This window comes from Solea solea, chromosome 2 (assembly GCF_958295425.1).
Source record: "Solea solea chromosome 2, fSolSol10.1, whole genome shotgun sequence".
NCBI lineage: Eukaryota > Metazoa > Chordata > Actinopteri > Pleuronectiformes > Soleidae > Solea > Solea solea.
In genome coordinates, this window is record NC_081135.1 from 39,183,861 (window position 1) to 39,205,598 (window position 21,738).

The 21,738-nt window shown below is 43.8% G+C and overlaps 1 protein-coding gene across 2 annotated transcripts; it reads left to right on the plus strand.

The window, feature by feature from the left end:
- Positions 1 to 977: 977 nt before the first annotated feature.
- On the plus strand, positions 978 to 21,257 carry pde1a (phosphodiesterase 1A, calmodulin-dependent). 2 transcript variants are annotated; one of them, XM_058622696.1, is made up of 18 exons: positions 978 to 1,012; positions 1,606 to 1,850; positions 3,341 to 3,464; positions 11,206 to 11,232; positions 14,393 to 14,506; positions 14,615 to 14,797; positions 15,564 to 15,630; positions 16,316 to 16,432; positions 16,805 to 16,945; positions 17,050 to 17,150; positions 17,234 to 17,359; positions 17,447 to 17,548; positions 18,381 to 18,501; positions 18,894 to 18,975; positions 19,075 to 19,195; positions 19,288 to 19,472; positions 19,571 to 19,765; positions 19,862 to 21,257. In XM_058622696.1, exons 2-18 carry the CDS (start codon positions 1,763 to 1,765, stop codon positions 19,921 to 19,923), a joined length of 1,956 nt encoding a protein of 651 aa, XP_058478679.1. In that variant the 5' UTR covers positions 978 to 1,012; positions 1,606 to 1,762; the 3' UTR covers positions 19,924 to 21,257. The 2 variants fall into 2 exon arrangements, with proteins under 2 accessions (XP_058478679.1, XP_058478678.1); XM_058622695.1 differs by lacking the exons at positions 978 to 1,012; positions 1,606 to 1,850; positions 3,341 to 3,464 and adding an exon at positions 4,540 to 5,496.
- Positions 21,258 to 21,738: the final 481 nt, after the last annotated feature.

Genomic DNA, 21,738 nt, shown 5'->3' on the forward strand with positions numbered 1-21,738 from the left:
AATAATAATAATATTTAATAATATTTAATAATAATATCTTAGTGTGTAAGTGTGACGTCACCATGAAACATGGTTAAGTGTCAGTCGTTAGCGATGATCAACACATGCTGATATTAACTCTAACAATATTACAGGTGTGAAGAATTCATCATGCAGATTGTTGTGTATAGTAATAATGAGAATATGGAGTTTAGAAAGTTTGCAAAAATAAAACCATAAATCCTCAAATAGATTATAGAATATTAAAAAGTGGTGTTTCTAATTTTATTGTCACATCATACGAATGGTTTTTATTTTTAGACTTTCAATCACATGTTAAATTATCAACGTAACAATACTCATTTATTTATCTCTTTATTTGCTTATAATAATAATAATAATTATAACAATAATAATAATAATGTTAGCATCGAGTAAAGTTACTTAGCATCAAGTAGTATTTACATAAGAGCATCTGTGAAACAAAGGTAGCATGAACTGAGGTTAGCATCAACTATACTAAACTCAACTCAACTAAATTAAACTCAATTAAACTCAATTAAATTAAATTAAATTAAATTAAATTAAATTAAATTAAATTAAATTAAACTGCACTCTTTAAGTTACACGTCTGTTGATAAACGCTAGCATCAGCTAAAGCTAACATCAACTAGCGTTAGCATGAACTTCACACTAGCATCAGTTGAGTAAGTGTTTGATGAAAACTAGGATTAATGAACATTAATGAACATAAACACTCGCGTTGTTCAGAAAACAACGACTGGCGTCTTAATATATAACATCATCATATAAGATCGTTATAATGAAATAAGATGATATAAATCTTATATAAGTCTCTATATTCCTGACCACCAGTGGGCGCTGTAGCGCCAGGAGAGGCTCACAGCTAGCTCAGCTCACGTTAGCATCTCTTATATTGAGCCTAAAGTGGCGGCCGCTGCCGCTCTGCTCTCAGCTAACGGAGCTAATGACTGCTAATAACTGCTACTAACTGCTACTGTCGGCGAACGCGGTGAGTTTAAATGATTCTATTTCACACATTATGACGTAAATACAACTTAAGACACGATAAATAAACGTAGTTTAATGTTGTAGGTGAGTGAATGTGGTTTAAACATCATGGAACATCTTCAGCAAAGTGACTCAGTAAACTATAGTTTATGTTGAATTAGTATTTTGAATTGTAGACATTTAGATTTGTTAGAACAGGGAGACACAGGTGTAACATGATTCATCAGTAAAACCTAAAACATGTCAAAGTGTTTGTTTCCATAGAATAAGAATATTGTCACGCAGGAGTAAGAGTGGAAAATGAGATCATTCTGTGGATGTTGTTGTAACTAAGGCTTATTGTCATAATCCATTCATCTTTGAGTCTTTGTTTCATAAAATGGAGAAAAATGTTGAACCTGGAACTGATGATTTAAAACAAACTTAAAATGATTTTTGTTTTTATGGAGCAAAGAAACTAGGAGATATTAACATTTAAGAAGCTGAAAAATCACACAAATGGTGGTCATTTATTTTAGAGATGAATGATATAATGATATGCGCGCGCACACACACACACTCTAACCCTCCTCTCCTCCTTTAACCTTGTTTCAGGGTCCTCAGTGAAACAGGAGGGGAGGAGAGCAGCATGTGGCTGGAAACAGCAGGAAGATGTTTCTCCAACAGGTAAATTATCAAAGCGTCCTCCGTCCACCTGGAGTCTCCTCCGTCCACCTGGAGTCTCCTTCATCCTCCTCCTCCTCCTCTGACGATGGGCTCCTTCTGCTCGACTCCGGACAGGAAGACGACGGTGGTGATGGTGACGCCACGCGGGGAGTCAGCGGTTCAGATGGTGACAGGTCGGTCATTTTTCTACCTCGTGTCTCCCACATTTCTGCTGCACAACAAATATCTGGCTCAACATTGAGACACAACGGCCACAAGTCGTTGTATTTGACTGTGAAGCTGCTGCGTAACACTGTTACCTGCAGCACGTATGACATCACACCTTCTCTGGAGCCAATCACAGTGCAGGATAGAGCTTGAACAATAACACAAAAACCATCCAGTGCATTTGTTAATAATATATTGAAAAGATGGATTTTATAATTATTACTAAATATGTGACAAACACATGTATGTTTGGTGAAGCTTTAAAAACAAACACGTCTCTCGTCTCCACTCGTGTTCGTCTACTTGTCGCCTCAAAAGCCTTGTTGACTAACAAAGACCTGAATATATTACTCACACACACACACACACACACACACAGTCACCCACGTGGTCATTTCTAATTGTCTCTTCAGTGATAGTGCTGATTATGAAGAACCAATTAACAGTCAATTACCAATCACACAGTCCATATGTTGCCGTTCGTGTTTGTTTCTAACTACGAGACGAGCGCTGCGGGTCATGATTTAGTGTCCTGTTGTTTTAATCTGGCGTCTCATTTATCGTCCGTTCAGCCCCTGACAGTTTCTTAATGTCATAATCTGGGTTTAAATCTACTCCAGTCTAAGTCTACCATGTCTACCTCACACGTTCACGTCTTTATCTCACTGGGAGACACACTTTTCCAACAGGAAACTGATGTTTGTAAACCACTCACTCTCCCACACCAAAGCTCATAGAGAAAATCGGTGATTTTAACATCACACACACACACACACACACACACACACACACACACACACACTCACACACACACTCACACTCACACTCACTCTCCCACACCAAAGCTCATAGAGAAAATCAGTGATTTTTAACATCTCACACACACACACACACACACACACACACACACACACACACACTCACACACTCACTCTCACTCACTCTCCCACACCAAAGCTCATAGAGAAAATCAGCGATTTTTAACATCACACACACACACACACACACACACACTCACTCTCCCACACCAAAGCTCATAGAGAAAATCAGTGATTTTTAACATCACACTCACACACACACACACACTCCTCTCACTCACTCTCCCACACCAAAGCTCATAGAGAAAATCAATGATTTTAACATCACTCACACACACACACACACACACACACACACACTACTGCCTCCATCACTGAGTTCAAATGTCTGTGTTTGAAGTCCTAAATTCAGATTGACCTCAGTGACACAAAGTGACCACACGAGGCAGCAGAGGAGCAGCAGCAGCTAAAATCACTGGTTTTCTCAGAGAGCTCAGAGACAAAAATATGGCTGCAGCTAAAAAATATAAATTTCTATTGTTCTCTAAAGGAAAAGTATGAATATAAAGGGCCATCTTTAAGGTAAAGGTTTTGTTTTTTAGTTGTTAAACACATGTTTCCTTCTCTCCGTCCTTCAGGTGATTTGCTGCATTCAAACAAAGCAGCTCTCTTGTTACAGCATCCAATCAGGAGCAGGTGCAGCAATGGGAGGCGTGTCCATGGACTCAACAACTACTGGACTGTGACAGACGCCAAGAACTGGTATGAAATTCTGTCTTCTCCGACTCTCACTCACTCTCCCACACCAAAGTCCACAGCTGCTGGTCCTCTGCTGCCTCGTGTGGTCACTGTGTGTCACTGAGGTCAATCTGAGCGTAGGATTTCAAACACTGAAGTGACACAATCAGGCAGCAGTGTGTGTGTGTGTGTGTGTGTGTGTGTGTCAGGCTGGTTGTCAGCAGCAGGGGGCGCTCGTGTTACAGTCAGTACTATCTTATTTAACCACACTTCATTGAGAGTGGTGCTGAGTTTGTGTGACCTTGTCGCTCAGTCGTTACCATGGTTACCAGGTGTTTACAGCTGATCAAGGCTGAAAATGGGTGTGTTAGTTTGAGCTGGTGTGTGTGTGTGTGTGTGTGTGTCATTGTTTTTAATGTTTCCTGTGAGGTCAGCTGTGTGTGGGCGGGTTTAATGTTCTTCAGACTCACAGACGGGAGTTTGGATTATTTATTTATTTATATATTTAATATTGAATCCTGATATTTTTGGTGGAATGTTCCACATCAACACTCTCATGAGCATCTCACTGTTTACTGAGAAGCTGACGTCACAGCCGCGTGACGCTCAATCTCGTCTGTGATTGGACGCTCGCTCCCGCTGAAGTCATGAGGTTCTACCATAATAATGACGACGGTCATGTGACAACGGTCACATGACGAAGGTCATGTGACGACAGACACGTGACGAAGACGGACACGTGATGACAAACACGTGACAGTGGACATGCGATGGCGGTCACGTGGCGGCGGTCATATGACGACGGTCATGTGACACCGGTCACGCGACGACGGTCATGTGACAACAGACACGTGACGGCGGTCATGTGACGACGACGGACATGTGATGACAAACACGCGATGGCGGTCACGTGACGCGGCCGCTGCACTGGACACACGCCACTGGAGATGTTTAGTGTGACTCTTATTTTCAGGAACATTACGTCATCGTTGTCACACACACACACACACACACACACAGTGGATGGACAGCTGTGTTAGAGCGCAGCGTAAAGTTGTTTGTGTGTTTGAAACTGTCGGAGGAGGAGGAGGAGGAGGAGGAGGAGGCAGGTCTGTCAGCTGCAGGATTCCATCACTCTTAGCAACCGTTGTTGAGTAACCACGGAAACACTCTGCAATGTTCTCGGCTCCTCCTTTGTCCTCCTCCATCTCTCTCTCTCTCTCTGCCTCTCACTCCATCCCGTCTTCATTGCTGGTGGACTTCCTGTGTGCGTTGCCACGGCGATGCTCTGGGACATTCAGCTGGATGGTTGTGCTGCTGCAGTGTCGGAGCGCCGAGCTCCAGTGAAGTCACTTTGTTTACTTGTCAGACGCCGTCGCACTCCTGCTCCACACACACACACACACACACACACACACACACTCCTCTCCCTCGTGACCTTTAACCTCTGGGCTTCACACCATTGGACGGGCCGTCCGGTGACATCATCATCATCATCAGGAAGTTGGTAGAAGTTTGCTCAGCGGTTGTTGATGTTTCCACGACTGTGAGACACACAACAACAACAACAACACAACATCAGCACCAACATGAACGAGGAGGTGGAGGAGTCAACGCTGCCCGAGGAGGAGGAGATGCAGCAGAGTGAACAGCAGCAGGAGGAGGAGATGCAGCAGAGTGAACAGCAGCAGGAGGAGGAGATGCAGCAGAGTGAACAGGAGAAGGAGGAGGAGATGCAAAAAAAGCTGGACGAACAGCAGAACAGTGAGGAGCAGCAGCAGCAGCAGCAGAACAGTGAGGAGCAGCAGCAGCAGCAGCAGAACAGTGAGGAGCAGCAGCAGCAGCAGAACAGTGAGGAGCAGCAGCAGCAGCAGCAGAACAGTGAGGAGCAGCAGCAGCAGCAGCAGCAGAACAGTGAGGAGCAGCAGCAGCAGAACAGTGAGGAGCAGCAGCAGCAGCAGCAGCAGCAGCAGCAGAACAGTGAGGAGCAGCAGGAGTTTGTGGATCCTCTGGAGCAGAATCACAATAATCAGGTCCTGATCCGACTGAGAGGAATGTGAGTAAACAGATAATCAGCTGTTCGTGATGATGATGATGATGATGATGAGGATGATGAGGATGAGGATGAAGCAGCTCTGTTGTTAATAATCAGTGGTCGTGAAGCCATGATCAATCATCATCATCATCATCAGTGGTGACTGCATGGTTGCCGTGGTGATGTTGACATTCACTGATGATAAACAAGAGAAAGTCTGTGTGTGTGTGTGTGTGTGTGTGTGTTGTCTCCACATCTGTCTGAAAGCAGACGCAGGTCTTTTTGTTCTCAGTAGTTTCCATGGTAACAGCAGAGTGTAGCGATGCAGCAAAGATAGACGGATGAGGAGCGAGACAGAGAGAAGACACACACACACGCCAGTGGACGTCCAGCAGGTGGACAAACTGTGTGTGAGGACGAGGACCATGAGTCCAGCAGTGTCTCTGCAGGTCCTGACTCTGACTGACACGTTCATGTCCACTCATGTCACCAAGAAGACATGAGACAATTATTGTCCCACTCTCCTGTTGTTTTGTGTCTCTTCACTGTTGGTTTGTGTCTCTTTGTGGTTGTTACATTTCTTTTGTGGTTGTTTTGTGTCTCTTCACTGTTGTTTTGTGTCTCTTTGTGGTTGTTTTGTGTCTCTGTGTGGTTGTTCTGTGTCTCTTTGTGGTTGTTTTGTGTCTCTGTGTGGTTGTTACATGTATTTTATAGTTGTTTTGTGTTTCTGTGTGGTTGTTACATTTCTTTTGTGGTTGTTTTGTGTCTCTTCACTGTTGTTTTGTGTCTCTTTGTGGTTGTTTTGTGTCTCTGTGTGGTTGTTCTGTGTCTCTTTGTGGTTGTTTTGTGTCTCTTCACTGTTGTTTTGTGTCTCTGTGTGGTTGTTTTGTGTCTGTGTGGTTGTTACATGTATTTTGTGGTGGTTTTTGTGTCTCTGTGTGGTTGTTACATTTGTTTTGTGTCTCTGTGTGGTTGTTACATTTCTTTTATAGTTGTTTTGTGACTTGTCGCTGTTGTTTTGTGTCTCTTCACTGTTGTTTTGTGTCTTTTTGTGGTTGTTTTGTCTCTCCACTGTTGTTTTGTGTCTCTTTGTGGTTGTTTTGTGTCTTTTTGTGGTGGTTTTGTGTCTCTTAACTGTTTTGTGTCTCTTCACTGTTGTTTTGAGTCTCTTCACTGTTGTGTCTTTTTGTGGTTGTTTTGTGTCTTTGTGGTTGTTTTGTGTCGTTTTGTGTCTCTTCACTGTTGGTTTGTGTCTCTTTGTGGTTGTTACATTTCTTTTGTGGTTGTTTTGTGTCTCTTCACTGTTGTTTTGTGTCTCTTTGTGGTTGTTTTGTGTCTCTGTGTGGTTGTTCTGTGTCTCTTTGTGGTTGTTTTGTGTCTCTGTGTGGTTGTTACATGTATTTTATAGTTGTTTTGTGTTTCTGTGTGGTTGTTACATTTCTTTTGTGGTTGTTTTGTGTCTCTTCACTGTTGTTTTGTGTCTCTTTGTGGTTGTTTTGTGTCTCTGTGTGGTTGTTCTGTGTCTCTTTGTGGTTGTTTTGTGTCTCTTCACTGTTGTTTTGTGTCTCTGTGTGGTTGTTTTGTGTCTGTGTGGTTGTTACATGTATTTTGTGGTGGTTTTTGTGTCTCTGTGTGGTTGTTACATTTGTTTTGTGTCTCTGTGTGGTTGTTACATTTCTTTTATAGTTGTTTTGTGACTTGTCGCTGTTGTTTTGTGTCTCTTCACTGTTGTTTTGTGTCTTTTTGTGGTTGTTTTGTCTCTCCACTGTTGTTTTGTGTCTCTTTGTGGTTGTTTTGTGTCTTTTTGTGGTGGTTTTGTGTCTCTTAACTGTTTTGTGTCTCTTCACTGTTGTTTTGAGTCTCTTCACTGTTGTGTCTTTTTGTGGTTGTTTTGTGTCTTTGTGGTTGTTTTGTGTCGTTTTGTGTCTCTTCACTGTTGGTTTGTGTCTCTTTGTGGTTGTTACATTTCTTTTGTGGTTGTTTTGTGTCTCTTCACTGTTGTTTTGTGTCTCTTTGTGGTTGTTTTGTGTCTCTGTGTGGTTGTTCTGTGTCTCTTTGTGGTTGTTTTGTGTCTCTGTGTGGTTGTTACATGTATTTTATAGTTGTTTTGTGTTTCTGTGTGGTTGTTACATTTCTTTTGTGGTTGTTTTGTGTCTCTTCACTGTTGTTTTGTGTCTCTTTGTGGTTGTTTTGTGTCTCTGTGTGGTTGTTCTGTGTCTCTTTGTGGTTGTTTTGTGTCTCTTCACTGTTGTTTTGTGTCTCTGTGTGGTTGTTTTGTGTCTGTGTGGTTGTTACATGTATTTTGTGGTGGTTTTTGTGTCTCTGTGTGGTTGTTACATTTGTTTTGTGTCTCTGTGTGGTTGTTACATTTCTTTTATAGTTGTTTTGTGACTTGTCGCTGTTGTTTTGTGTCTCTTCACTGTTGTTTTGTGTCTTTTTGTGGTTGTTTTGTCTCTCCACTGTTGTTTTGTGTCTCTTTGTGGTTGTTTTGTGTCTTTTTGTGGTGGTTTTGTGTCTCTTAACTGTTTTGTGTCTCTTCACTGTTGTTTTGAGTCTCTTCACTGTTGTGTCTTTTTGTGGTTGTTTTGTGTCTTTGTGGTTGTTTTGTGTCGTTTTGTGTCTCTTCACTGTTGTTTTGTGTCTTTTTGTGGTTGATTTGTGTCTCTTTGTGGTTGTGTCTGACCTCAGTGTTTGACCTCAGTGTCTGACCTAAATTTGTGAATTAAATATCGTATCGTGACTTAAATATGTTACTTCGTGTGAATATCGTGCTAGTATCGTATCTGGACTAAATTTCGTGATAATATCATATCCTGACTTAAATATCGTGCTAATATGGTACCCTGACTTAAATATCATGCTAATATGGTATCCTGACTTAAATATCCTGCTAATATGATATCCTGACTTAAATATCGTGCTAATATGGTACCCTGACTTAAATATCGTGCTAATATGGTATCCTGACTTAAATATCGTGCTTAATATGGTATCCTGACTTGAATATCGTGCTAATATGGTATCCTGACTTGAATATCGTGCTAATATGGTATCCTGACTTAAATATCGTGCTAATATGGTATCCTAACTTAAATATCGTGCTTAATATGGTATCCTGACTTAAATATCGTGCTAATACGGTACCCTGACTTAAATATCGTGCTAATATGGTATCCTGACTTGAATATCGTGCTAATATGGTATCCTGACTTAAATATCGTGCTTAATATGGTATCCTGACTTAAATATCGTGCTAATACGGTACCCTGACTTAAATATCGTGCTAATATGGTATCCTGACTTAAATATCCTGCTAATATGGTATCGTGCTAATATGGTATCCTGACTTAAATATCGTGCTAATATGGTATCCTGACTTAAATATCGTGCTTAATATGGTATCCTGACTTGAATATCGTGCTAATATGGTATCCTGACTTGAATATCGTGCTAATATGGTATCCTGACTTAAATATCGTGCTTAATATGGTATCCTGACTTAAATATCGTGCTAATATGGTATCCTGACTTGAATATCGTGCTAATATGGTATCCTGACTTGAATATCGTGCTAATATGGTATCCTGACTTGAATATCGTGCTAATATGGTATCCTGACTTAAATATCGTGCTTAATATGGTATAAATCACTGTCATTTTCTTGGTTCCCTCGGTGATTCCTGACCTCTTCCTGTCAATCGTATTTGCTCTGCAGTGACGGGTAACAATAAATGTCTGTGCTGTTTGGAGGGAAAACAGATAAGTGTGTGTGTTTTGTTATCTTCTCTAGTTTCCATGGTAACAGCAGAGTATTTTGATGCAGCAAACTCTGCTGAAGAGAAGGAAACAGACAAAGAAAGAAAGAGATTTTATTTTTGTTCTTTCATAAAAACATGCTGTGATGTTTCAAGTTTATTGATCACTAAGAAAAAGCATCGACTTCATTTGACTGAAGCAGGAAATAAAAGATTTATTTCATTTCATGTTTTCTCACCTGGAAATCTATCACGTGTGAAACCCCAGAGAGCAGTTTGTGTTACCTTGTCAGGACCAGTCGTCCTCATGGAGACCAAAACCTGGTCCTAATGAAGCAGAACCTCATTTCTGAGGAACTGGTTTAAGTTTAGGACTAATATTTGAATTGTGGTTCTGGTTAAGAAAGAGAGAGAGACTGTGTGTGTGTGTGTGTGTGTGTGTGTGTGTGTGTGTGCGTGCCCTGCAGATGGTTTATTATCACACATTTCATGTAAATGGACGCTCTGCTCTTCCTTCAGACGCTCGTAGGCGTTACAGACGGAGCAAACTTCTAAAAAAGCGCTGAGTGCACCCTGTGGTGCAGCGTGGCAAACAAGAGTCACGCAGAGAAGAACTGCAGCTCAGAATAGTCTGTCGGCTCACATGCACGTGTGAGGACGAGAGAACGTATTAACAGTGATCTCTGTCCTCACCTGTCACTGCTGCCTCTGCAGCCCTCTGTGCATTCATTCATTCATTTAGTTTGAGCATTAAACCCAGGCTGCAGCGACCCGCTCTCGGCTGCTCTCGGCTGCATTGACCCGCTCTCGGCTGCTCTCGGCTGCATTGACCAGCTCTCGGCTGCATTGACCCACTCTTGGCTGCTCTCGGCTGCATTGACCAGCTCTCGGCTGCTCTCGGCTGCATTGACCACTCTCATTTCCTGCTCTCGGCTGCAGCGACCGCTCTCATTTCCTGCTCTCGGCTGCTCTCGGCTGCATTTCACCCGCTCTCGGCTGCTCTCGGCTGCATTGACCCGCTCTCGGCTGCATTTCACCCGCTCTCGGCTGCTCTCGGCTGCATTGACCCGCTCTCGGCTGCATTTCACCCGCTCTCGGCTGCATTTCACCCGCTCTCGGCTGCTCTCGGCTGCATTGACCCGCTCTCGGCTGCATTTCACCCGCTCTCGGCTGCATTTCACCCACTCTCGGCTGCTCTCGGCTGCTCTCGGCTGCTCTCGGCTGCTCTCGGCTGCAGCGACCACTCTCATTTCCTGCTCTCGGCTGCAGCGACCGCTCTCATTTCCTGCTCTCGGCTGCTCTCGGCTGCTCTCGGCTGCAGCGACCACTCTCATTTCCTGCTCTCGGCTGCAGCGACCGCTCTCATTTCCTGCTCTCGGCTGCTCTCGGTTGCTCTCGGTTGCTCTCGGCGTGGCAGCATGCTCGTTGTAATTCAGCGGCGCTTCGCCCACACAGGCCACCGTTCAATCACCGATGGAGCGTGAAATAACAGGCTCCTGCTGTCAACATGTCGGCGTCTGTGCGCAGACGTGACACAGCTGTGATTAGCTGCTGCTGCGGTCACATCCCACAGCTGCGATTGGCCGATTTCACACCTAATGGAGTGTAGAGACACTCTGGAGTTCAGATTATCAGCCACTCTCTTTCTAATCTGATTCAATTCTGATTCATTTCACATCAGATTATGACTACAGTTATTTTCATAATGAGTAGTTTGGTGAAGTGTCAGATAAACACTGAAGTTCTGCAGCAGCATGAACACGGAGCTGACATGTCACACTGACTGTTAACATGTGTGTCATCATGACTGTGGGACGACTTTTCATTTGTACTGGAAACATCTAATATTATTGTGCTTGACCATCTGTTCACACACACACACACACACACACACCTGGTCACATGATCAGTGGGTGATGAAGAATGAAGCTTGTGTTTTAGTTCATTTGAGTAACTGTTGTGTGTTTGTTTACAGGCAGAAATACAAAAGTACATCACAGAGGTAAGTAACACACACACACACACACACACACACAGAGACACGCACACACACACACACAGAGACACACACACACACACACACACACACAGAGACACACACACACACACAGAGACATACACACACACACAGAGACATACACATGGGAAGCTGAGAGAAGTCTGAGGTGTAGGACTGAAGAGACTCTCACTCCCACACACACCTGAGTCGTCTGTTTGTTTCTGTCTCTATTTTCATACACACAGTCTGTCTGAGTGTGTGTGTGTGTGTGTGTGTGTGTGTGTGTGTGTGTGTGTGGTCCACTCAGTCCTGAATCCAAACACTGACTTTACAATAAGCACTCCCCTGTGATACTCCCTGGAAAAACCAGACTTTTATCCACCAAAAGATTCATGTAATAATATCTACGTCAGGTCAAGTCTCTAAGACGTCACATGATCACGTCTTTATCTCACTGTGAGACCAACAGGAAGCGGACGTTTCTCTCCCACACCAAACATCACACACACAGTAGTTGTTGATCACTCATTTCTAATGTCTTATTAGATCAATTTGGCATTTGAAAATCTACGTTCAGATTGACCTCAGGGACACAAAGTGACCACACGAGGCAGCAGAGGACCAGCAGCTCCTGTGTCCCTGCAGCTAAAATCACTGGTGTTCTCTCTGGGCTTTGGTGTGAGAGAGTGAGTGGATTACAAACGTGAGATGAAGACATGAACTTGTCCATCTGTCCTCATGTTGGATGAGGATCAGCTCGTCTTGACTCCCTCACCACAGGAGTCCTCAACGTATGTGTCCACCCCCCAACACCACCTCTCCTCCCATTCCAGCTGTAACCATGGCAACTGAAACCGATTTTGTCCAGTTTACAAGACGGTCTTTGGTTACCATGATGATGGCAGGATGGCTGGTAACAGCAGCAGCAGCAGCAGCAGCAGTAACAGTAGCAGCAGCAGTGACAGCAGCAGCAGCAGTAACAGCAGCAGCAACAGTAACAACAGCAGCAACAGTAACAGCAGCAGCAGTAACAGCAGCAGCAACAGTAACAACAGCAGCAACAGTAACAACAGCAGCAGCAACAGTAACAGCAGCAGCAGCAGCAGCAGCAGTAACAGTAACAACAGCAGCAGCAACAGTAACAGCAGCAGCAGCAGCAACAGTAACAGCAGCAGCAGTGACAGCAGCAGTAGCAGTAACAACAGCAGCAGCAGCAGCAGTGACAGCAGCAGCAGCAGTAACAGCAGCAGCAACAGTAACAACAGCAGCAACAGTAACAGCAGCAGCAGCAGTAACAGCAGCAGCAGTAACAGCAGCAGCAACAGTAACAACAGCAGCAACAGTAACAACAGTAACAGCAGCAGCAGTGACAGCAGCAGTAGCAGTAACAACAGCAGCAGCAGCAGCAGTGACAGCAGCAGCAGCAGTAACAGCAGCAGCAACAGTAACAACAGCAGCAACAGTAACAGCAGCAGCAGCAGTAACAGCAGCAGTAACAGCAGCAGCAGCAGCAGCAGCAGTATCTGCAGGACATTACCGTGTGATCCTGACACACAGACAGCGCCTCCTGCTGCTGAGAGCCAGTGTAAGACAGACAGACAGACAGGTGAAAACATGGCTACCAGCAAAAGACTCAGCTAAGTTTGTAATCCACTCACTCTCTCACACCAAAGTCCAGAGAGAAAACCAGTGATTTTAGCAGCGGGGACACAGGAGCTGCTGGTCCTCTGCTGCCTCGTGTGGTCACTTTTTGTCACTGAGGTCAATCTGAATGAAGGAATTTAAATGCCAAATTGACAAAATAAGACATTAGAACTTAGTGATAGAGGCAGCTGTGTGTGTGTGTGTGTGTGTGTGTGTGTGTGGTTTTCGCTATGAGGTTTGGTGTAGTGTGTCAAAAAACACATTTTAGCCACTGAACATAACATTCAACTTATAAAGTCTCAGTCAGGATCAGTGTGTGATGTCTTTAAGAACACGTTCACGTCTGTATCTCACTGACACTTCCAACAGGAAACTGAAGCTTGTAAACCACTCACTCTCCCACACCAAAGTCCACAGACTGTCTCTCTCTGTGGACTTTGGCGTGGGAGAGTGAGTGGTTTCTGACAGTGAGATAAAGACGTGAACGTGTGCGCGTGTCCTCATGTTGGATGAAGAGCAGCTTGTCTCGACTCCTCACCACAGATTAAATCAGTGTGAACAGATGAATCCGCTCACATGTGACTGCATGTTTATTTCAGTACAGTGTGTTATGATATGGTAATTTAACCTGTGGGCGTCGGCACAGTGTCATGTGTCCATCTGGAGGTGTGTGCGCGCGCGTGTGTGTGTGTGTGATATGTCATTATAAACATTTATGTCATAATAAGTTTATGTTTAATTTTTAATTATAGGTTAAATGAAATTGAAATACAAATATATCTTGAACGTTATATGTAGGCAGTCGTATATGTTATTAAATAGAGTTATATATAAATATATAAATGTATGCTGTATTAATTGACAGTTGGCATTTGTATATGTTATGTACATATATGTGTGTGTGTATATGTATATATATATACACACATATATACATATATATGTGTGTATACATATGTATGTATATGTATATTCATACATATGTATATGCATATATACATACACACTATATATATATACATATACTGTATGTAGGATGTACATGTATTTTATTTATGTAGTTATATATATATATATATATAACTACATATAACAATGTATATCTATTGTTATTTGTAGTTATAAGTAGTTACATACATATTATTATGTAAATTGATGGAAATATGTAGTAAGTTGTATACGTAGGCATTTGTATATGTAGTTAAATGCCTATATATTATTTATGTCATTATTCATAAACTATGTGTAGTCCTTTATGTTATATGGAGTCATATACATGTTATACTGTGTATGTCGTTGACTTGTCATCTGTAATCTGTACATGTACAGGTTACTGAAGGTTACTGAAGGTTACTGAAGGTTACTGAAGGTTACTGAGTTAAAAACATGACGTAACATGTGACACCTCAGATCATCGTCCATCCATAAATAAGTGACCGGAAAATAAAGCTGTTTTCATCATAGAGTCAATGAGAGAATGACATCATCTGTGTGTGTGTGTGTGTGTGTGTGTGGTCAGGCTGAAGATGGTCATGGAGCAGATGGACCGCGGGGTCGTGGACCTGCAGGAGCTTCGCAGGAACCTGGAGCTTGCTGCTGCCATGTTGGACGCCGTGTACACGGATGAGACCAGGTGGGAGGGAAGGAAGGAAGGAAGGAAGGAAGGGAAGGGAGATGTGAGGGAGGAAGTTGAGAGGATAAAGGTCATGCTGTGAGTTTCTGTGTGTCTCCTGTCTCTCAGGCGTCTGTTGGACACCGAGGACGAGCTCAGCGACCTGCAGGCGGAGTCGGTTCCCAGCGAGGTACGTGATTGGCTGGCGTGTACCTTCACCAGGAAGATGGGCGTGGCCAAGCGTCGCCCGGAGGAGAAGCCGAGATTCAGGAGCATAGTTCACGCGGTGCAGGCTGGGATCTTTGTGGAGAGGTAAAGTGCTGTCCGTCCACGACGTCACTGCTCTTTCATTATATAAGTGGATGAAGAGGTAAACGCTGCGAGTGACGACAGCGCAGAGTTCACCACGTTCATTTTAAAATGAATGGAAACGACCTACGACCTCGTTCATTCAGTTCCATCTACAAATGGAACGCAGCAGCTGTTCCTGCCTCTTACTCTAACTCCAGTCCAGTTTAACTTGTCGTTCTCCTGGTTTCTGCTCTTCCTACTGCAGACATGGTCTCAGGGTCTGGGAGAACGGTTTCTCTGTGGACCACAGCGTTGTAGAAATGAGCTTTCATTAAATTACAAATGTAAGATGGTCAGATGAGACGAATGCACACGTTTATTCATGTGGACACATCACAGTCGTTTTCTGAACGCACACGTGAGAAAACACACAGATGTGATGACAAGGTCACACACAGAGTGTAACGATGTTAGTGTTAGCTGCAGGAGGAGGAGGAGGAGGAGGAGGAGGAGGAGGTCCAGCATCATTAGAGTGTAAATGAGTGTCAGTGGTAGAACAGTATCAGTTCATCTGCTGCGACTTAATGACGCATGAAATCAAAAACTATGTGCTGCACCGACCCACCGCCTGCTCTACGTGTGTGTGTGTGTGTCTGTGTGTTTAGAAGGTGGTTACCGTGGCAACAAACAATCCATCCCTGGTCACACACAGTGTGTGTGGAGGATGGCGGCTGGAGTGGGTCTGTGTGTATGTAATGTAACCGTGTGTGTGTGTGTGTGTCACCAGGATGTACAGACGGACGTCCAACATGGCCGGTCTGACCTTTCCTCCCACAGCTCTGACGTCTCTGAAGGTAAAAACTGCAGTAGGAAGTGATGTCATGGTTGACAGGAAGTGACATGAGACATTTACAGACGCAGTGTGTGCAACAAGAAATAAGACACACCCCACATCAGCTCATCTACGATCTAATCTAATCTAATCTAATCTCATTGACTCTAAATCACTAGATCGAAGAAACTGACTGCCAAATAATGAGCTATTATATACATCCACCATAAAACTGACTGCCAAATAATGAGCTATTATATACGTCCACCAACATACTGATTGCCAAATAGTGAGCTGTTCTGCCATCCATCATAAGACTCATTGCCAAATAATGAGCTATTCCACCCATCCACCAACAGATTGACTGCCAAGTAGTGAGCTGTACTAAATATGTCCAAAGGAAAAAGGTAGAGGGAGGAAGGAAGGAAGGAAGGAAGGAAGGATGAAGAATACAATTACAACGTTAATGTGGAGAATAAAGCTGTAGAAAATGGATGGACAACGTTAAATGAGAAAAGAGATTGAAAAAGAGGGAAGGAGGAAGATGAAAATGTTTGAATTGGTTTTGTCATGAAATAAACTTCATTTATTTTCATTTAAAATCATTAAAGTAACTGTATTACTCTGCAGCAGCTGTCTGTGATGATTGTTGTGTGAGCCAACACTGCCCTCTGCTGGCACAAACACAGCATCACTCTGTTTTCCAGCAAGTGGACCAGTGGTCGTTTGATGTTTTCTCCTTCCACGAGGCCACCAGTGACCACGCCCTCAAGTTCCTGGTCTACGACCTGCTGACCCGCTACGACCTGGTCAACAGGTTCAGGGTAAACCAGAGTCCACACACGTCCAATCAGATGTCAGACAGTGTGATCACATGACTCTACTTCCTTTACTATCTGTACCAGCAGGAGTTATAGTACCTGCATCACCTGTACTACTGGTACTATCTGTAGTACTGGTTGTAGTAGCTGTAGTACTGGTACTATCTGTAGTACTGATTGTAATAGCTGTAGTACTGGTACTATCTGTAGTACTGGTTGTAGTAGCTGTAGTACTGGTTGTAGTACTGGTTGTAGTCCTGGTTGTAGTATCTGTAGTACTGGTTGTAGTACTGGTTGTAGTAGCTGTGGTACTGGTTGTAGTATCTGTAGTACTGGTTGTAGTACTGGTTGTACTAGTTCCGGTCCTGTGTTCAGATCCCAGTCCAGGCTCTGGTGCAGTTTGTTGAAGCTCTGGAGAACGGCTACAGCAAACACAAGAACCCGTATCACAACCTGATCCACGCTGCTGATGTCACTCAGACCGCCCACTTCCTGATGCTGCACACAGGACTGATGGTAACACACGCACACGCACACGCACACACACACACACACACTGACCTCATGTTTGATGTAATGTGTGTGTGTGTGCGTGTGTGTGTGCGTGTGTGTGTGTGCAGCACTGGCTCAGTGAGCTGGAGATCCTGGCGATGGTTTTCGCTGCAGCGATCCACGACTTTGAACACACGGGAACCACCAACAACTTCCACCTCCACACCAGGTAACAACGAGCTGGAGACACGTCCTCACACAGGAGACCACCACATTAACACCTGTGTGTGTGTGTGTGTGTGTGTGTGTCAGGTCAGAGGTGGCCATTCTCTACAATGACAGGTCAGTGCTGGAGAACCATCACATCAGCGCCGCCTACAGGCTGATGGCAGAGGAGGACATGAACATCCTGATCAACCTGAACAAGGACGACTGGAGGTACACACACACACACACACACACACACACACACAGGGAGCAGCTGTGGTGGTGATTGATCTCTGATCAGTGATTGGTGGTCCACAGGGAGCTGAGGTCTCTGGTCATAGAGATGGTGATGTCCACAGACATGTCCTGTCACTTCCAGCAGATCAAGACCATGAGGAACGTCCTGACCCAGGCGCACAGGTCAGTGCTGTGACCTTTAACATGGATGTAAATTTAAACACTATAAACACACTTTAGACAATTTATACTGAACTGTAACACAACAAACAACAAGGCTTACAACTCTTATATATAAATGTGTGTGAAAGAGATAACATTTGACTGACTGTTCCAAGCAGAGCAAACGTTAGCTGACCAATAAACCAATAAATAAAACTGTAATAAAAATGGAAACACCTGCTGAATAGATCTAATCTTTAGATCTTTACAAATGTCCCTGAGAATCAGAAAACTCAAGCAAAGACTGAAGCATCTCAGAGTCAGAGAGCAGGGGGGACGACAACGATGGGGGGCTAAATAAAGTCTTATTATTATTATTATTATTATTATTATTAATAATAATAAATAGGATTTGCTATGCAGTTAAATTAATGCAGACTTATTTTTTTCACTCTAAGAAATAATAGCACCTAATAGTTTCATTAAAAGTCACACTTTTTTTTTGCCTTTTCACCTTTGTTGCGCCCCCTAGATGGTGCTGCCCTTAGCATTTGCCTATACTGCCTATGTCACAGGCCGGCACTGTGTGTGCGTGTGCGTGCGTGTGCGTGTGCGTGTGTGCGTGTGTGTGCGTGTGTGCGTGTGTGTGTGTGTGTGGCATGAGCTCCTGCACCACTGCACTGGTCTGTGACCACAGTGAGAGGGAGGGGGCGCTGTCACGCCTGCCAGCTCTGAGGAGGGAGAGGCTGTCCACTCTGGATCTGCTGCTGCTCTCCAGAGACACAGCATGAGCAACATTCTAAATCATCTCCCCTCTCTCTCTCCCCCTCCCTCCCTCCCTCTCTCTCTCCAGCATAGACAAAGTGAAGGTGTTGTCTCTGATGCTTCACGCCGCTGACATCAGTCATCCAGCCAAAGCCTGGCCGCTGCACTATCGCTGGACTCACAGTCTGATGGAGGAGTTCTTTAGACAGGTCACACACACACACACACACACACACACACACACAGAAGCCTGAATCACATCAGATAAATCTGAGTCGTGTTTCTCTTTTTTCCTCCTTGTTTGTTGAAACGTTAGTTTTTAAAACGACACAAAAGTATCATGCGATGACTTATTGTCATAAAAAAGTCCGGTTGCAAACTTCCAGGAATTTTCATGGGAAATAAAGTGGAAATGTTTCAAATTGAAGGTTTGGTGAATGATTGTAGCACAATCATAATTATACATTTATATATGACATTGGTTTCCTTTAAATGATCCAAACTTTCCTATTAATCCTCATTTATTCCCCTGGGAAGTTTGTGTTGTTGTTGTTGTTGTTGTTATTGTCTCTGATGAGTTTGTGTGTGTGTTTTATTTCAGGGAGACAAAGAAGTGGAACTGGGCCTTCCCTTCTCTCCTCTGTGTGACCGTAAAGCCACCATGATCGCTCAGTCACAGATCGGTGAGAGCACACGTTACCAGGCTCAGTACTGCCCCCTGCTGCTCTGGAGCTCAGTACTGCCCCCTGCTGCTCTGGAGTCACACTGTGCTGTGTCCGCAGGTTTCATCGATTTCATCGTGGAGCCAACCTTCAGCGTTCTGGTCGACACGACGGAGAAAGTGATCGGACCTCTGATAGAAGAGGACCGGAAGGCCCGCGAGACCGGGACCAGGAGGTCCAGGTGCCGACTCTTTAGATTTTTATCGCGATGTTTGATAATATTGTACATTATGACGTCGTCACAGTCGTTCCACTGTTTTTCTTTGTTTCCAGTTTAACAGGAAGTGGCTCTGTGACCGTGGAGTCGGTGCAGAGACACAGTAGTAATCGCCATGGAAACAGCGACGACGGACAGACAGACTTCTCGCTGACCGCCATCGACCTGCCAGGTCTGCGGCGCCACCTGTCGGACGTCATCACCAGCAACAAGGACCGATGGAAGGAGCTGTCTGTGCACGGTACACACGCACGCGCACACACGCGCGCACACACACACACACACACACACACACACACACACACAAACTCACTGTTTTTTCCCGTGTGTTGGACATAGAGTTGGCCAATAAGGAGCAAGAGAAACAAAAGGAGGCGGAGTCCAACATCGACTCAGATGTCCAGTCACATGACTCACCCCAACACAGTGCCCCTGATGGACACGCCTCCGACCAATCAGACGCCTCCCTGCCTGATCAGACACATGACAACCAGTCACCTGACCACAAACCTGCAGGTCACATGACCTGCAACGGTACAAACACCACACACACATACACACAGACACACAGACACACAGACACAGTCACTGTGTCAGTGACCTCACACAGTGTTATGGTAACTGTTGCAGGGGCGGGGCAAAGTGAGGAGACCGAGGAGGATGTAAAAGAGGAAGTGCCTGAAAACGCCTGACGCCGCCGCTGCGCAGCGACCTCACCACTGTATCTGACTGAGGCGGGTCACCATGGCAACAGTGACGACCAGAGTTCAGAGTTGAAACGCAGCAGTTGACGCCGCAGCGACCAAACCCTGACAAAATAAAAAAGGCGGGACCTTTTGTTTATGACATATCGCACATGTTACAGCATCGTGGTCCGTTACCGTGTCAACGTGTCACGTGATTTTTTTTCTTAGAGACTCAGCGGAACGTTGTCTGTGAAAAACATCAAAGCTAACGTGAAAATAAAGAGGTGAAAAACAAAGAGTGTAGGTAGGTGCTGTGGCTTAGAGGGTCCTATAGGTGGCAGTAGACGCGTGGTTGGTGGCAAGGGGGCGGAGTCATAGAGTGACACGTGTTCTTTAAATATTTAAATATTCTGTACATGTGACGTGACTCCTGATCTTCTCTAGAATCAGATCCTCAACTGACCTGTTTGCTAATCGCTGTGGTTATAGGCTAATTTTAGCATGCTAACATGCTATCTAAGCAAACATACCTGATTAACATCAGTACTTTAGCATGACTAGCCTGCTAACATGCTGAGTTGATGGATATCGTTATACACAATAATCCTTAGCATTTTAGCACGCTAATTAAGCATGGTTAACGTGCCAAATTACCATTTTAGCAAGCTGATTTAGCATTTTTTAAGCCTGCTAACATGCTGAGGTGATGGTAACTGTTATACCCAATAATCCTTGGCACTTTAGCATGCTAATTTAGCATGTTTCAGCCCGCTAACATGCTAAACTCAACAAAGATGGTGGAAAACATTTATAATGCTAACATGCTAATATGATGGTAACTGTTACATATCAATGTAAATATTAATATTTTGGCATATTAGCATGCTAATGTTAGCATTTAGCTTAGAGCATCAAAATTAGCCTTCTATATTTATATCAGGAGCAGGGTAACGTATGTTTACAGTAGCCTACACTGGACAAACTTAACCTGTTTTGATGCTAACTGAAGGCTACATAGTTTCAACAACACATGAAAGAGTGAGATGATTTTCAACCGAAACTTTAAAGAATAAATGTTGATAAAATGTACACACTGTACCTTTAAAAAAAAAACAAAAGTCCACTGATGATTAATGATGTGACATGAGGTCAGAGGTCATCTGTGATTGACAGCAGTGGATCCAGAGGAAGTTTACGTGTTTACTAATTTAAAGGATGTTTACATTATCAAAATGGCCGCTGATGTACAGTTTCTTCATCATTGAAGACGAAGAGGACGCTGATAAAAACATGTGACTGTAACTTCTTATGACTGTCAATAAATTACACTGCCAAACACAGGATACATGTTTCTATAGCAACGGCCAGGGAGCTGAAGGAGTGGAGCCAACATGGCTGGGGGTGAGAAGAAGGTGTGTGTGTGTGTGTGTGTGAAAGTGCTTCTGTACCTGAAGAGTGACCCTGGATGACTTCTGTGGGCGTGGCCTATTCTACAGTCCATAAAGACATGATGGAGAAGGTGATGCTGATGCTGGTCAAATCATAATAATGATAATATTATCATTATTATGATTATGATTATTAATAATCGTTATAATAATATCAAAGATTAAAAACTAGTAGAAATTCTCCGTCTCTTAAAAATAAAGGTGAGAAATGTGCTTTATAAATAAAGTTTGACATTCAAATGTAAATAGGTTCTAATCTCTGTCCATTTTTATTATTGTTTTGAAGTCATTACTTCATCCTCTCATTCTTTTATTTCTCTTTTATTTTGTTAATGTTTCTCATCCAGGAGCAGAACTCATCAACTGCGTCTGC

What these genes read in the sequence shown, in the direction of transcription:
- pde1a (XM_058622695.1), top strand. Translation starts at nt 5,030, where the DNA reads ATGAACGAGGAGGTGGAGGAGTCAACGCTGCCCGAGGAGGAGGAGATG. An exon ending in GTCCTGACCCAGGCGCACAG is followed by an intron (nt 17,549 to 18,380) that starts GTCAGTGCTGTG and finishes CTCTCTCTCCAG; the next exon opens with CATAGACAAAGTGAAGGTGT. An exon ending in ACCGGGACCAGGAGGTCCAG is followed by an intron (nt 19,196 to 19,287) that starts GTGCCGACTCTT and finishes CTTTGTTTCCAG; the next exon opens with TTTAACAGGAAGTGGCTCTG.